The following is a 14,244-nucleotide window of genomic DNA, read 5'->3' as shown; positions in this document are numbered from 1 at the left end:
TTCCAGTTCCCCGAGTCTCTGCCATTGACTATGATGTAACTTTCTACTGGACCCACTGAATGTTTTATTGTGTCCAGAAAGACCAATTAAAATCAAACGCACCACCCTAAAAAAACTTCCACACGCATCAGTGAGCAAAAGCTGAAAAGAAAGGTCATCAAAATGTTGTGAGCAACGTTATTCATTTTTATTACTTCATAAAATATACACAAATACTGTTGTAAATAAAGTGTGTTAAAGAACTGTACAAGATATCAGTACACAATACATAAAGTGAAATCCCCATCACCTCAACCTCTTCTATACCATTCCCAACCCGACAGTTACAATGCCACTGGGTCATGGTGGCCTGTACAAAGGTAATTACACACACACACACACAGTACACTGCTATTTACACATCCCTGCAATTGCATCAGTTATGTTTTCTTTTGAATGACATCATCAAGGTTGCTGGAGGTTAAAATCCAAAAAGGTGACATCAAAACTATTAGCATATCATTTTTGCAGAAGGAACATTAAAAGCCCTATGTATTATACAAGGTGTACAACCTTTGAAGTATAAGGACAGAAGAGCAAATGGACTAAAGAGCTACGTCTAATAAGTTACAGGAAGATGAAAAACAAAAACAGAACAAAAGACATGAAGTTATTTCAGACATATAAAAATAGTTTAACATAAATAGCAAATAAGGGGGATAAAAACAATTTACATAAAAACAAAGGACAAAATGAATATTGAATTTTTTTTAGCAGGGATTCACTGTATCACTTTCTCTCAAACACACACTCGAAATATTGGATGACCCAGCTGGCAGAGTAACATTAGCTCACCCCACAATTTAGTTCTTTAAATACCTAAAATCTTGAACCCAGCCCCAATTTATGTCATTAGTATGCATTTTTCTACTTTTCGCCTTAAAACAAATAACCACATTTTGGCTTTACATCAAAATAAAAAAATATTTACAGTGAAGTAAACATTAAAAAAAAAAATCATTGGATGTCCCATCCCCCTAACTGAGACTGCCCACTCCCCCATGACCTCCAATAACAAAAAAAAGAATTAAAAAAAAAAGGTAACATTTAGAACTATCATAAAAATTGCAGCCACTATTTGTTAGCCAAAACGGGCAGCTGTGGTCTCTGGTCAAATACACTGAGAATTTCCTGAGGAGCTTCCCTCAAGACTTGGAGTGTGTCTTTGCAATATCTATGGTCATTCTTCACCTTACCCACTCACATTAAAAACAAGTTTAAACAGGCAAAAAAAGGGGGATGGTGGAGGTTTTGGTGGAAGAGTTTTGAGGGATAGTAAAATCATCACGACATGGATGAAGGGCAAGCAAGCACCAATTGCTACTTCACCAGAAACATTACTCTATGACAGCTAAAACATCACTTACTTATCCTTTTTAAAATGACCTGTCTTTTTGCCCACTACCCTCTCACCTGCCTCTCCCCATTTCTTTATCTTTTAGCTGTTATTTCTCTCCCTCAAAAAAAGCAAAAGACAGGAAACTCATAAGAAGCTCCAATTTAACATATCCTCATGAAAGATAAAAGACATACACTTAAAGTTGTTTTTGCAGTGTTGAGCTGAAAAAAGATAAATCTTTACTAAGCCTATAATCAATCACAAAGTTGACCTTTGACGAGAAACATGCGTGTGTCCCTGATACCTTTTTGCTTCTTTGATGCCAACAGCTCTTCACATTTGTCAGACAGAAGGTACTGAGGGAAATGTTTTGAGGAGTGGAGCAGGTATGAGCAACCACAGAGTAAAAATGGTGGACTGTCATTCGTTTTGCTCTTTGTATTGTGGTGGTGGTCCACGGTTGAGTAAAAAGGGTTCGTTAAAGATCATGTTCTCCTCTGGATCCTTTAAAAGATTTACTGTCCTTTTCCAAAGATCCATGTGTCCATTGGCAATCTTTTCATAAGACAAGGTAAAAATAAAGGAAAATAAATTGGAGCGATGAATAAACCTTGCAGCCCTGCAATAACAAAAGGAGCTATAGTTATAGAAGGCAATGTATGAGCAGGTGGTGGATTTCTGCATTATGTCAGTATGGGAATAAATGAGTGACAGTAAGATCTCACCTGTCAGGTTCATGTGCATGCAGAGCCAAAGAATTTTATTTCCCCATGTGCTCAAATGGCACGCTGACCTGCAAGAGAAACAGAACAAAGACTCAGGAGCAATTTCACAGTCTAGCTCTCACATTCACACTCTAACACACATGCATCATGCAAAATTATAACATGTTGAACCAGGTCCCTCTCCCTTAGTAGATTTATTTCCATTCACCATTTTTCATGTGCAGTTTGAAATACTGCATAAGAAATGCTGACTGGTAATGCCAAAATTTGATAAAACTTATTCTATTACGTTTGTTTGAGGTGGTTTTTGCTTTCATCCGAAAAGAATGAATGTGCTAAGTGGGTTGAAGATTGCCTTTGCTGAACAAGTTCTCATGTCGCAAACTCACATGACTGATCAGCGGTTCCTGCTGTCTGCGTCATCCCAGATAATGTATTAAATTGTCTGTCTCTGGACAGCATGAAACATAGACAATACCAGCCAACATGAAAGAATTAAGACTTGCCCAACTGAACTAAATGCCTGAAGATTTATTTTTGCAATTTGAAACCTCTACTCCTATTCCTTTCTGGTAAATTACAACTGTGTGGCCTATTGCACAAACTATGCTTCTACTTCACTTTACAATTGAATGAAAACACTATTGTGGGTAGAAAGAGGACTGTATGATATTACCTTTTAACCTTACCTATTAACCTTTAACTTAATATTAACATTGTTGAGATTAGGTCTGTATGTTAACGAGCTAGACAGCTTTTTCAAGTCACTTAATTAATAATTATCCCAGAATTGACATGATCAACAATCAACTTATTGAGAGTGTTTTTATTAATATTTGCAATAAAATCATTATTGTGGACACACATATTAGGTCTACCTGAAATTGAATACTTTAAGGAATACTCCAAGAAATAAAAAAAGGCAATGCTGTGATGGACAAAATGAACTGTCGCCATTTATACCCATGCCTAGATGAAGACGAGTTAACTATGGGCTTAAGGAGCTGTTATTTCCTTTTTATTTTTTGGATGCAAGGCTTTAAGCAGAAACAGATTCGTGAGCCTGACAAGTAGTCCAGGAGAAAATGTTGTGAAATACATTCAAAACTGCTCTATAACTGAATAGTCAAAAATGTCTGAGACATGTGGATGTCCTGCTGCATGTGAACTGGTGGTTCATGCTTTGCCTAGTCAACTTCAACTCACAAACTTTTTTCCCCCTAAAAATGCGTTTCTGACTAAAGGAGCCGAGTGTGTTTTCTCACCTGTGATGTGGAAATTCTGGATTGGTCATGGCGGGCTGTGAGGTCAGAGGACGATACGTTGGCAGGAGCTCCACGGTGGAGCCGCATGCTCACCTTCCTCTCTCTCTCTGCACGGGAAATCGCACGGGGCGACGTGTTCCCTGAAATGATGCAGAAAATTAAGAACTGACCATGTCATGCAGATAAGCAAGAAAAAAAGTGTTCGACAAACAGCACAAGTTTAAGACTTCTGAGCAGGAAACTCACCAGACTGCTGGACCCGCGAGGCAGGATTAGAGATGGCCTGCTCCGGCCCGTTCCTGACTCTGTTGGCAACTGCAGGATTGGGACCCGGGGGGAGACCCCGCGATGCAGACCCCCTCGGGGCTCCTCCAATACGCTCATCCCTCTCATCTCCCGCCCTCCTCTCCCGATCCCCGTCCTCGGCTGTCCGACTGGCACCCTGATAAACAGTAGTCACATTAAATTATTCCCATTAAACAAGTATTGCTTTGAATTAGCGGTTATATTGTAAGCTATGTTGTAAGTAGATTGACAAAATAGAGGGTTCCCACAAATGCTTAAATTTGACTTTGGAAAATGTAAGCACTTTCCCAGCATTTTAAAGCTTTTCCAGGCTTTCACCTCAGCAACAAAACAAATGCCAATGCTTTACTTACGAATTTGAGCATGTTCCAGTCAAAGACGTAATCATAGGAGAAACCCTGGCGGTGGAACAGATTCCTGAAGAGCTGTCGTAGGTACGAGTAGTCTGGCTTGTCATCGAAACGGAGTGAACGGCAAAAGTTCAGGTATGTGGAGAACTCAGCTGTAGGAGAATACATGACAAGCGAAACAGTAATGAGAAGTTCAGAACATACAAAACATTGACAAGTAAAACTTAAAATCACTATTATCATTTCAAAACTACAGGTATGTTTGCTGCCCCCACAGTGAGGCGATACAGAAACACCACTTACAAGGATATCCTTTGCAAAGAACTTCAATGGGTGTGGACATTTTCTTCTCACTGATTCGTTCATACTTCTGTCTCTTGGTAGCGGCCTTGAGGCCCTGCCAGGGGAGGGAGCCCAGGTTGAAGTACATGAGAACATAGCCGAGAGACTCGAGGTCGTCACGTCTTGACTGCTCTGTAAACAGAAAGCGGGAGCGAAGAGTGAGAACCTGAGGGACATAGGTTCCATTTACAGTTGTGAAATAAAGTACTGTCTTCTTCAATCATCTGTGAATTTAATGAATTGCAATAAGTCACAGTTACAGCTTATAGCTGCTGGTAATAGTAGTTGTGATAAGATTTCATTTTGTCACAGCCCTAATGTTTTGGTCACAGTGGGAATACACACAATTTGGCCAAATGATTTATTTTACTCCACGATTATAGTTTGAAAGGACAGATGGATGTAGCTGATGCCTCATACATGTTGGTTACTGATTTTTTTTGCTGATGTTTGGACACTCTTGGCTACATGGTAGCCAATATCCATTGCATTTACAATGCTAATGTTCCTGACTTGATAATCTAACTCAACAAGATGTTTGTGTGCCTCTTTAGGAACTTGTGGAGCTTATTCAGCTTATTCAGAGTTATTCAGACCACACTCAAAGAAAATGACTTCCTAAACACTGTTTGTATATGCTTTTTAACTGAAAACAAGGTATGAACAAAAATAAATGAAAATAAAGTATTTTTAGGAAGGTTTGTTACTACAAATGTTACATTATATCCCCCTCACTTTAATGTGTCAATCCAGTAAAGATATACATAAAAAAAAGTCAGCTATATCTAGCTACAGAGATCGTTAACCTTGTTAAAACTTTTTTGGGCTTCAACTGCTCGGCTAGCACGGTTTAGATGGGTTGCCATATTAAAATGCTACGTAGATGTCTTAGGCAGCACTGCACTGACATGACACCACAACAGATCTTTTCCTTCCCAAACGGTACTTCCTTCTTTTTCTCCTTCATAAACCCTCTTCCTTCACATCCTCTGTATGATCTGATAAGGTGTGTATAAACAAAAAGACGATGCAGAGAGGAGGCACGTCCTAAACAGTGGGAGGTTTGTGGAATGTAGAGCTAGGACTGGTAGAAAAGTGAGAACGAGATTTAAAAACCACTCAAATACTCAAAGATTGTCATTAAGTTCTGACTCAGACACTAGAGCATGCTGAAAGCGGATGTGACTGATTCAAACAAGATTCCAAAAGACAACTGTTGACGGGGAAAATCTGGCATATAGTACAGTGTATTACACCTCCAGGCTAGAGATCAATGTCATGTAGAGGGAGATATCATCAGAAGCCAGCTCTGATGAGTCATATTGAACGTGGTGTTCAGAGGCAGCTGTCAGTGTGGAGCGAGCGTGTGACCCTGATGGAGCACTATTCTTGTAAACAAGGGCTGAACAGTCTTATTAATACAGTCAATGTTAGTTCAACTTTTTCATTTTTTTTTTACTTTGAATGACAGTTTTGATTGACATTGCTGTATTCTGTGTGCTTTACTTAACATTATTCATAGAAACATGTACCTCTCACCATGGCAGCAGTAAACAGAGTAAGCAAACATGAATCACAACATCTCTAACAGGGGCTTTTTAGGAAGCTTCATCACGTGTGGCTACAACAGAACTGCCTGACATCATGTGCGTGAATAACAGGGCCAAGAGCTGCTTTTCCGTTATCCGTTTATTTTACAAGGAAAATCTGGTGAAAATAATTCCCTTTAAGCTGTAAATTAGTAAAACAACATGAGCCCAGCAATAGGTTCTGGTTATTTTTTTGTTTTCAAATACTTTCAATTCTATTTTCTGAGGAAAAGCCTATAGTGAATGGAAATTATTTGATTTTAAGTTTGCAGCAGCACGCAGAGCTGTTATGAGCCAGAAAGACCAATTTGTCCCACCATAGTTTCATAATGAACCGAAAATATTTTTAGACATGTCAAAGCACTGTGTGGAGGTGCGCCATGAATGGCTCTAGGACATAGTTGCTTCCAGCGGCAGTGGACTTGATGCTCCCTGTGTCCTCTCTCCCTGTAGGGAGGGACCTGCCCCCCTGGTCCCACACGAGTGTTGATGGGACTTTCATCGCATGCATGTTCATAACAATGATACCAAACACACAAACTCATTTGCATCCTTCACAATCAGATTTGAGAATTTGCTCCAAGTGTATCTTACCAATCCCCAGATGTGTGTTGATGGAGGCGTAGCGCGCTGTGCCAGTCAGGTTCTTGTTCTCCCTGTATGGGATGTGCTGGTGTGTGCGGGCATCGCGGTACTTTTTGGCCAGGCCAAAGTCAATGATGTACACCAGGTTACCCTTCTTGCCGAGCCCCATCAGGAAGTTGTCCGGCTTAACATCCCGATGGATGAAATTCTTGGAGTGGATGTACTCGATGCGACTGATCTAAAAAGGAGATAAACGAGACGAAGAGTGGCAAAATTGTCAGGTTCTGCAGCACACAACATAAAATACCTTAATTCAAACAAAGCATACATTGTGTACATGGCCATTTGCTGTAAAAAACAGCACTGTCCTTGAGGTTTCTAATAAAGTCACAGAGCCACAGCAGGTGCACTCAATATATCAATACCTTCAGCAAACTAAGGCATACAGGAGGACAAGGGAGGACAACAGGATATATGAAGACAGGACAAGGGAAGGTGGTGACCCCAGACTATAAGTGGAGAGTCTGACACAGCAACTTGGCTGCAGTTAGAACAAAAGGTGAGATGAGTTGGGTTTGAGAGAGCAATGCTTGAAATGAAATATCTAGGCCAGCGCAGTCTAAGAAGAGTTAGAAAGTAGACTGGATGCAGAGTAGTGGAGACCAAACATCTAGAAGCCTTAGGGGAATCATGTGCAATGTTTATACATGGAGAGAGCATGCACCAATAAATAAAAGTGAAGTAGGTCATGCACATGACCTAATGGGATCATAAATATTATCTCCGTATTATGCAGAACTGTTTTACAATCGGGCTGGGACTAATAACTTGTTAGATAATCAATTAGTTTGTTGATTATTACTCCAATTAATGGATTAATGGGATATGGAAAAAAGCTAAATGTTCTCATTTTTAGCATTTTACTAAAAACAAAATGTTTAAATACACTTGCACAAAGCTCTTTTAAACATTTACATGTAACAGGCACATGTAACTCAATATATACCTTGTCCCTTGTAGTTAATAACTGCAGATGTAAAAGTATAGAGCCACTACAATTAAAAAAAAATAAAAAAAAAATAGATGAAGTTTTGGGCAAGAACCATGCACTGAGAATAGAAGGAAATTTAACTAATATATAGTTGATCAGATATTGCTCAAGTTTCTGTTGTGAAGAAATAAAGGATTCACTTCAGACAGTCTCTGACTAATGATACAAAATATTTCAAAAACTCCTTAACTTCACGTTATTGTATGTGAATGACATCAGCTGACAGGAAGAAAGGGGGGGAGGGGGGCTGTTAAAACAATCCTATTTTTAAATTCTGTGACTTTACATGAAGGTATGCGTCTTACCATCTGGTCTGCCAAAAGCAGAACGGTCTTTAGGCTGAACTTCCGGGAGCAAAAGTTGAAAAGGTCCTCCAGACTGGGACCCAGCAGCTCCATTACCATCACATTGTAGTCTCCCTCTGCACCACACCACTTTATCGATGGAATACCCACTGGATAACACACAAACACACACGGTGTCATAAAGTGATTTCAACCCGTTTTACCTGCCACTACTTTCATGGTACCTAAACCAAAAATGTCCACACTCAAAACCTTTATCATCACATCTATATCTACAGCAAATAATCTGTTTATATTGACTTTGATTATATATTTTCATCATAATAACTTACTTCTTGCTAATTTATATCAGAAGTAAATTATCAGCTGAGGACTTCTATGGCTATTAGCTAGCTTAGCTCATTTGGCGTGAGACACCAGAGGAAAACAAACAAATACAACAGGATTTTTTCAAATATTAAAAACCAACCAATTACACCAGATTATGTTGAAAGGAGCATATTCAAATTCAAGCATATTCCTAATCTTGAAAACATAATGGCTAAAAATTAAGCATTTTCTACAGTTTCAAGCCTTTGCATGTAGCCTCAATGAGAAAATACGTTATCCACCATTTTTTTCCTCATTAGGATACACGCATCTCTAATATTGCAAGTGAAAAAAACATTTGATAAGGACTGGTTTAAAAATCCTGCTGAGCCTGTCAAAGCAACATTCACTCCTCACCTCCTCCTTGCATCATCTTGTAGAACTTGCTTTCAATGTGCAACTGTGGGTGTTTGGTCTTCACACATTCCAGCTTGATGGCTACCTCCTCACCAGTGGCAATGTTGGCACCTGAGGAAAAAAAACACAAAAGCACAGCTGTAAAGACAATTGTGCCAGTACCAGGCAAATGATGGCTTAATATGGAGGAAAATCAGGTTTGGTGCCCAGATAAGAGTGGAAATTAATGGTACAATATGAAATGAGAGACTTTACAGAAACAAATGTGGAAAGACTCTAAACAGAGAAGACATGGAAAGTTGGGTAAAACAAAAATCAGTCTCAGTTAACACTTACCGAGGTAAATGTCGCCAAAGGAGCCACTCCCTATCTTTCTCCCGAGCCGGTACTTGTTCCCCACTCTCAGCTCCATGTTTGCGAGTCGTCACTGTCAGCAACAGACAGACAGACAGAGATGATTATAGGAAGGCAAAGGACACATGACACCATGCTAGCTCATCTGGGCTGAGCCACTTCTCTCTCTCACCACTAACTCGGAAACATTAAAAGGATGAGTTAACTCAACCGAATATAACACACAACTATTTCCTCGACTTTCCTCCCGAGTGGTAGAATGAGGGAAAGCATCCTCAAGAGTCAGTCAGCAGCTCACATGATGATCCCTCAATCCCAGACACACTCAACTGGCCACGTGTTTGCTGATCAACTAGCCCTGCTCAGGCTACATTCTATCACACAAACAGCTGTCTGGCCTCCAGAAACACACGATTAGATTTGTTGGGTGGCTGGGAGGGGGGAGATGGTTGCAGCGAGATCAGCAAAAACAGGCAAGGGAGGAAAAGGAGAGCTACACTGAAACGCTGCTTGGGCCAGGAGTGGGACAGAGTCAACTGCTACACTAAGACTTTGCACACATGAGGAAATGAAGTGAATCTTCTGAGCTGAACTGCACGTGATGCTGGAGCAGGATCATCATTTATTTAGTACGCTCTCTACCACGCCACATTGTGCAGCCACTGCAAAAGCAAGACTAAGCTCTCCACTGTTCTGCACTAGCACTGCCAAGGGAGGGAAGGCATGAGCGGCTGCCGAGCGCTGGCTGGCTGGCTTTATCTGTGTCAAGGCCCTCAGACAATTCTGTGCAATGAACTTTAGGAAGCAAAGTGCTGCTGAGTACGTATCAACGCAGAGCATCATTTATCAAAGAGATTTGCTTCCTCACCACCAATTTGGGAACACTGTGTAAACAAACTGTGCCCTTTATAGCAGCAGTGGACCCTTGTTCCAAATGTAGCACAGCTGCATCTCCAAATAGCACTTCCAGTCATGAGTCCCATTGACATTTCAATTAGGCTCAGAAAAAATTAATTGGATTTTCATCAAAATCGCAATCTGGACTACATACGAATCGCAAGTGGCGCAATATTTGTTAAAGGCAAAATATGAGTCAAAATACCATTCTGAATTCAGTATTTTGGTGCTGCAGTGACTTCCTGGCCTACAAATCATAGTCTACAGATTAAGCCTGACTGATATAGGATTTTGTTGAGACGAATACCGACATGGATTAAGAGGGGTAAAACTCACAGATTAGCAATATGGTGGTTTATAGTGATTTCTTTTTAGCTGGAATTTCATCTTGTACATGGATTTTGCACTGATTTTGCATATTAATATGCAAAATTTCTAAGACGGTTGCCTTCTGGAACAAATAACTTTTTTTTCCCACTTATTACTAAAATGGAAGCTGATATATTGAAGTTTTTTAGTTAAAATAAAAATAAACTTTTTACATGTGAACTGTCCACCAATATGACTGCAGAGATACAGAAAAGGCTGCCTTCTTAATAAACAACAACAATTATATAATACTTTTATAAGTTATCAGTAATGTGAACAAAATCTAGAAATGAAAGCTGAAAAAATAAAGTTTATTAAAAATGAAGTAAATACATGAATACACTCAGAAATGCATGTTCAGAATCATGCTCATCATTGAACTGAAAAATACATAAAAATTAAATAAATAGCCAACACCATTTCTAAATCACCTGATAAATCAAATCAGCCTCGACTACAAAATCAGGCAAATATTTGTTTTTGTTTTTTTTTACAAGGGAATACATATATTTTAAAAAAAAAACATAATTTAATGCATTATAAAGAAAAAATATAATAATGAAGCAATTGCAATTTCAAAATAGGATATTTTTGTTCAGCCCAACAAGGCAATGTATGAAAAAGAACATATTGTTACTGCCTCATCCCCATCCCCTATAGAAATAGTCTCATGACAACTCTGAAATTTGCAAAACAAAGCATTCCCACAAAGCTCACTTTTGTGGACATGCCAACCCAAGCTAACAGAAGAGTCATCAATTCTGCAGAGCCAGACCTCTGCTGCACTCAGTCCACCTCCTCAAAAAGTCCTCTATCACAGCATAAATGATCCCAGAAGTTACTTTGCTCGATTGTAAGCCAATCGGTTAAAAAATAACTGCAGACTCCAGCTCTGTTTTAGAACTACCGTACCTAAACAGTGGCAACTCCTGACGTACAATCATCTCGGATCATCTGAACCTTGATTCAAACTTGCATTGCACTGCCCTCATTTCAACTGAACCAACATATTGTAAAGCTGTCGGTCCTTGTCAACTCTGGCTGATGAAACGACATCCTGCCATAGTGGATGTGATGGAGGCCGATGGATTTGGATTAATAAAGGGTTAGGTTTCATTACACCAAGAGGGTGTCTCATGTGCTGCAGCCAGGGACCCGATTTAGGGAGCAACATTAATCACAAGGCTACACAGTAAGTGCCATTGATTAATTGCTTGGTACAGGAACGTTGACACACAATTTTAAACCTGCACGGTGTTTCACTGCATATTTAACTGTGTCCATGTGGTTTTCAACTGCATGTACTCTCATGTGTTTATTTTAAAGAGTGAGTGACAAGGGAGAACCTGGTATTGCAAAGACATGCATAAAAATTGCGAGCAATGTGAAGAATGCATGAGGTTTTAAAGACGGCCTGTGTGATGTGAAGCAGGTGGAATTAGAATTGTAAATCTGAAAATGCACCATGTGCTCTTATGGTAGTAACAGTCTACAGTACACGTTGGCTGGTTAAGGGAGGTAATACTGTGGTTAAACCATCTATACATCATTAGAAATCACCTGATTCTCAAGCGTGAAATAATTAAGTATTTCTTCACATGTAACTCAGTCAGACCCAGTTATGTATAAAGTTCCATATATGGAAGTGAAAAAATAAGTCATCTGCAAGAGGGAAAACAAGTGTCAGAGACCCAAAGCCAGAGGATTTCACAGTCACATGAAAAACAAAGCACTGCTACGCATCTCACACTCTGGCAGCTGTCACTCTACAACCAGTTCGTGTGTTACGGGCTCGATACTAAATGCATGCAATAATAAAAAACAAACTTGCAGAATTAAGTAACAGTTGAACATATATATATATTTAACAGTAATGGCAGACTACGTTCCTCTTTCCTGGTTGCAATTTGACGAGAAGCAAGTCAGTTATGGTTTAACGTTACGTTACAATATTTGCTACAACTTATATTTGCTACATTTTATAAAATAACTAACCGCTATGATGTGTTAAAACACCAATTCGTATAATATACAGACGCTTTAAGTGACGCTAGTAAAACATAAGGCATTTACGTGAGTTCACTGTTAGCTGCTAAGAGTAAGCTAGTGGAAATACGTTAACGGAACCGTGATACGTACTGCACCATTATCATTTTCGACATTAAAAGGAAGCCATAAATGTGTAGAATTTTATACATCGCCACATTTTGTTTTATAGTTACAACCGCACCCATTTATGTCCTGGACTAGCCTGTGTAGATAGCCATCCCTACTACTCGCCCCCTCCCCCTCTCCTGTAAGCCGTGAATACGAGACTCTGATTCGGCCGAATCTGGCCGCTTTTCCCCCTTGGTTTCCCTGGTTCCCCGACCCAACACTCACCCGATATTGGGTTCGTCCGAGAGCTGGTTCAGTGGAGGTTCTGATCCGATGGTTGTCAGTCGGACAGGGGCCTGGGCAGAGGAGGATGGGACCGGATTCTGGCGGCTCTCATACCCCCAGCTCTTAGCTCTGTCGTCGGTTGCACTCCCTGTTGATAGTCCCTGAGAAGCTCCAGCAGCACGAGCGGCCGTTCTCCTCTCGAGTCTGTCTCCCCCTCTCGTTACTTAACAACGCGCCCGTTCACAACGTCGATGATGTCATTCTCTGGATGTCAGGGCACAGTCATTAAAGGAAAACGTCACAAAACTCGCTGCTATTTCCTCTGTAAATTTCACCATTTGTTAATTATCATGTTTCTTCCTGTTGCTCACTATGAGTCACAGTTCAGTTTGCAAAGTAAATCCGGTCGTATTGATTGATTAAAAAAAAAAAAAAATCATATATCTGGAGACTTATTTCGTTCGCTGTCATGAAGAAAAAGATCCTTTAAGTCATGATGATCCACTTTCTCGAGTGTTTTACGTCAAATTATATTTTAGTATCTCAAAATATTGTGTAGTAAATAATAACTTGATAACTTTCTCAACAATAAAAATAAAAGTAATTATGTTAAGAAACGTATTCATTATTTTGAGACATTAAGCCATTCATATTAGCGAAGTTATCATTTTGAGATTCTAATTATTTTGAGATATGTGATTTTGAGAGAATTGAAGTCAATATTTTTGAGAAAGTTTGTCATTATTTATGAGAATGTTTCTTTTTATTTTCTGGCACCAAGTCATTATTTTGAAAAATATTCTGATTATTTTAAGATACAATGTCATTTTGAAAAAGTCTCTGTGGGTTTGCAATACTAAGCCATTATTCTGAGAAAGCTGCTCATTATATTTGAGAAATTTCTAATTTTGACATATTTTTTAAGTGTACCAATTTATTATTTTGAGACACAAAGTAGTTATTTTCAGACATATAAGTAATTATTTTGAGAGCTTTTAATTATTTTGACAATAAGTATTAATTTAGGGATTTTTTAATTTCGAGATTAGTCATTACAACGAGAAAGTTTCTCATAATGACTTACATGAGCTTTTTTTTTTCATCAGAGGGCTAAATTTTCACCTTTTTCTTTCTTTTACTGGTGAACATGAGCTTTAATACATGACACTATAATGTCAGTATATAATTTTAGTTTTTGTGACCAATAAAGTTTAACTTATTTGGAGCACAGTATGTACCTACTGATATGAAGCCTCTCTCAGTTGATGTCTGCAAATAATATTCTGTGGGTTCAGCCTGGTTATCAGCACATAATTGAGAATGGTAATGATAGGAAATACTTTACACTTGGGCTTAAATCTATGTAAAAAAAATATATATATTGGTCTATATGTTGGCAATAGTGTGTCCACAGAACACAGTGAAGCCTATAACTCCATCAGAGAAGGTATCTTATTTCATACAGTAAGCAGTGGCTTACTGTAAGATGACGTGTGTGTTAAATAGGATTGGTTTGTGGATGTTAATGAGGGTGACAGATGGACACACTGGCTTGTTTTTCTGTGGCCTTGCCTGAACAGCCTTTACGCTTTTCCCTTGATGTAAAGTAATACTCATCAC

The 14,244-nt window shown here is 39.1% G+C and overlaps 1 protein-coding gene across 2 annotated transcripts; it reads right to left on the bottom strand.

Annotated features, from left to right (window-relative positions):
* Positions 1-165: 165 nt before the first annotated feature.
* Positions 166-13,045, bottom strand: LOC131982720 (casein kinase I). Of its 2 annotated transcripts, none has more exons than XM_059347287.1 (11): positions 12,625-13,045; positions 8,959-9,049; positions 8,623-8,733; positions 7,897-8,045; positions 6,550-6,778; positions 4,328-4,498; positions 4,028-4,176; positions 3,615-3,810; positions 3,369-3,508; positions 2,104-2,171; positions 166-1,933 (listed from the first exon to the last, which is right to left on the bottom strand). In XM_059347287.1, exons 2-10 carry the CDS (start codon positions 9,032-9,034, stop codon positions 2,139-2,141), a joined length of 1,254 nt encoding a protein of 417 aa, XP_059203270.1. In that variant the 5' UTR covers positions 9,035-9,049; positions 12,625-13,045; the 3' UTR covers positions 166-1,933; positions 2,104-2,138. The 2 variants fall into 2 exon arrangements, with proteins under 2 accessions (XP_059203270.1, XP_059203269.1); XM_059347286.1 differs by having other exon boundaries at positions 166-1,997; positions 12,625-12,843.
* Between the last annotated feature and the right edge of the window lie 1,199 nt (positions 13,046-14,244).

The sequence above is a fragment of the Centropristis striata genome, chromosome 13, assembly GCF_030273125.1.
Source record: "Centropristis striata isolate RG_2023a ecotype Rhode Island chromosome 13, C.striata_1.0, whole genome shotgun sequence".
NCBI lineage: Eukaryota > Metazoa > Chordata > Actinopteri > Perciformes > Serranidae > Centropristis > Centropristis striata.
This window is presented reverse-complemented; position numbering and strand designations above follow the sequence as displayed.

Excerpts from the sequence above, each read along its gene's own strand:
- LOC131982720 (XM_059347287.1), bottom strand. The coding sequence starts at position 9,034 with ATGGAGCTGAGAGTGGGGAACAAGTACCGGCTCGGGAGAAAGATAGGG. Across the intron at positions 3,811-4,027 it reads ACTGGAACATGCTCAAATTC|GGTGCCAGTCGGACAGCCGA; the intron begins GTAAGTAAAGCA and ends ACTGTTTATCAG. Across the intron at positions 3,509-3,614 it reads CTCGCGGGTCCAGCAGTCTG|GGAACACGTCGCCCCGTGCG; the intron begins GTGAGTTTCCTG and ends GCATCATTTCAG.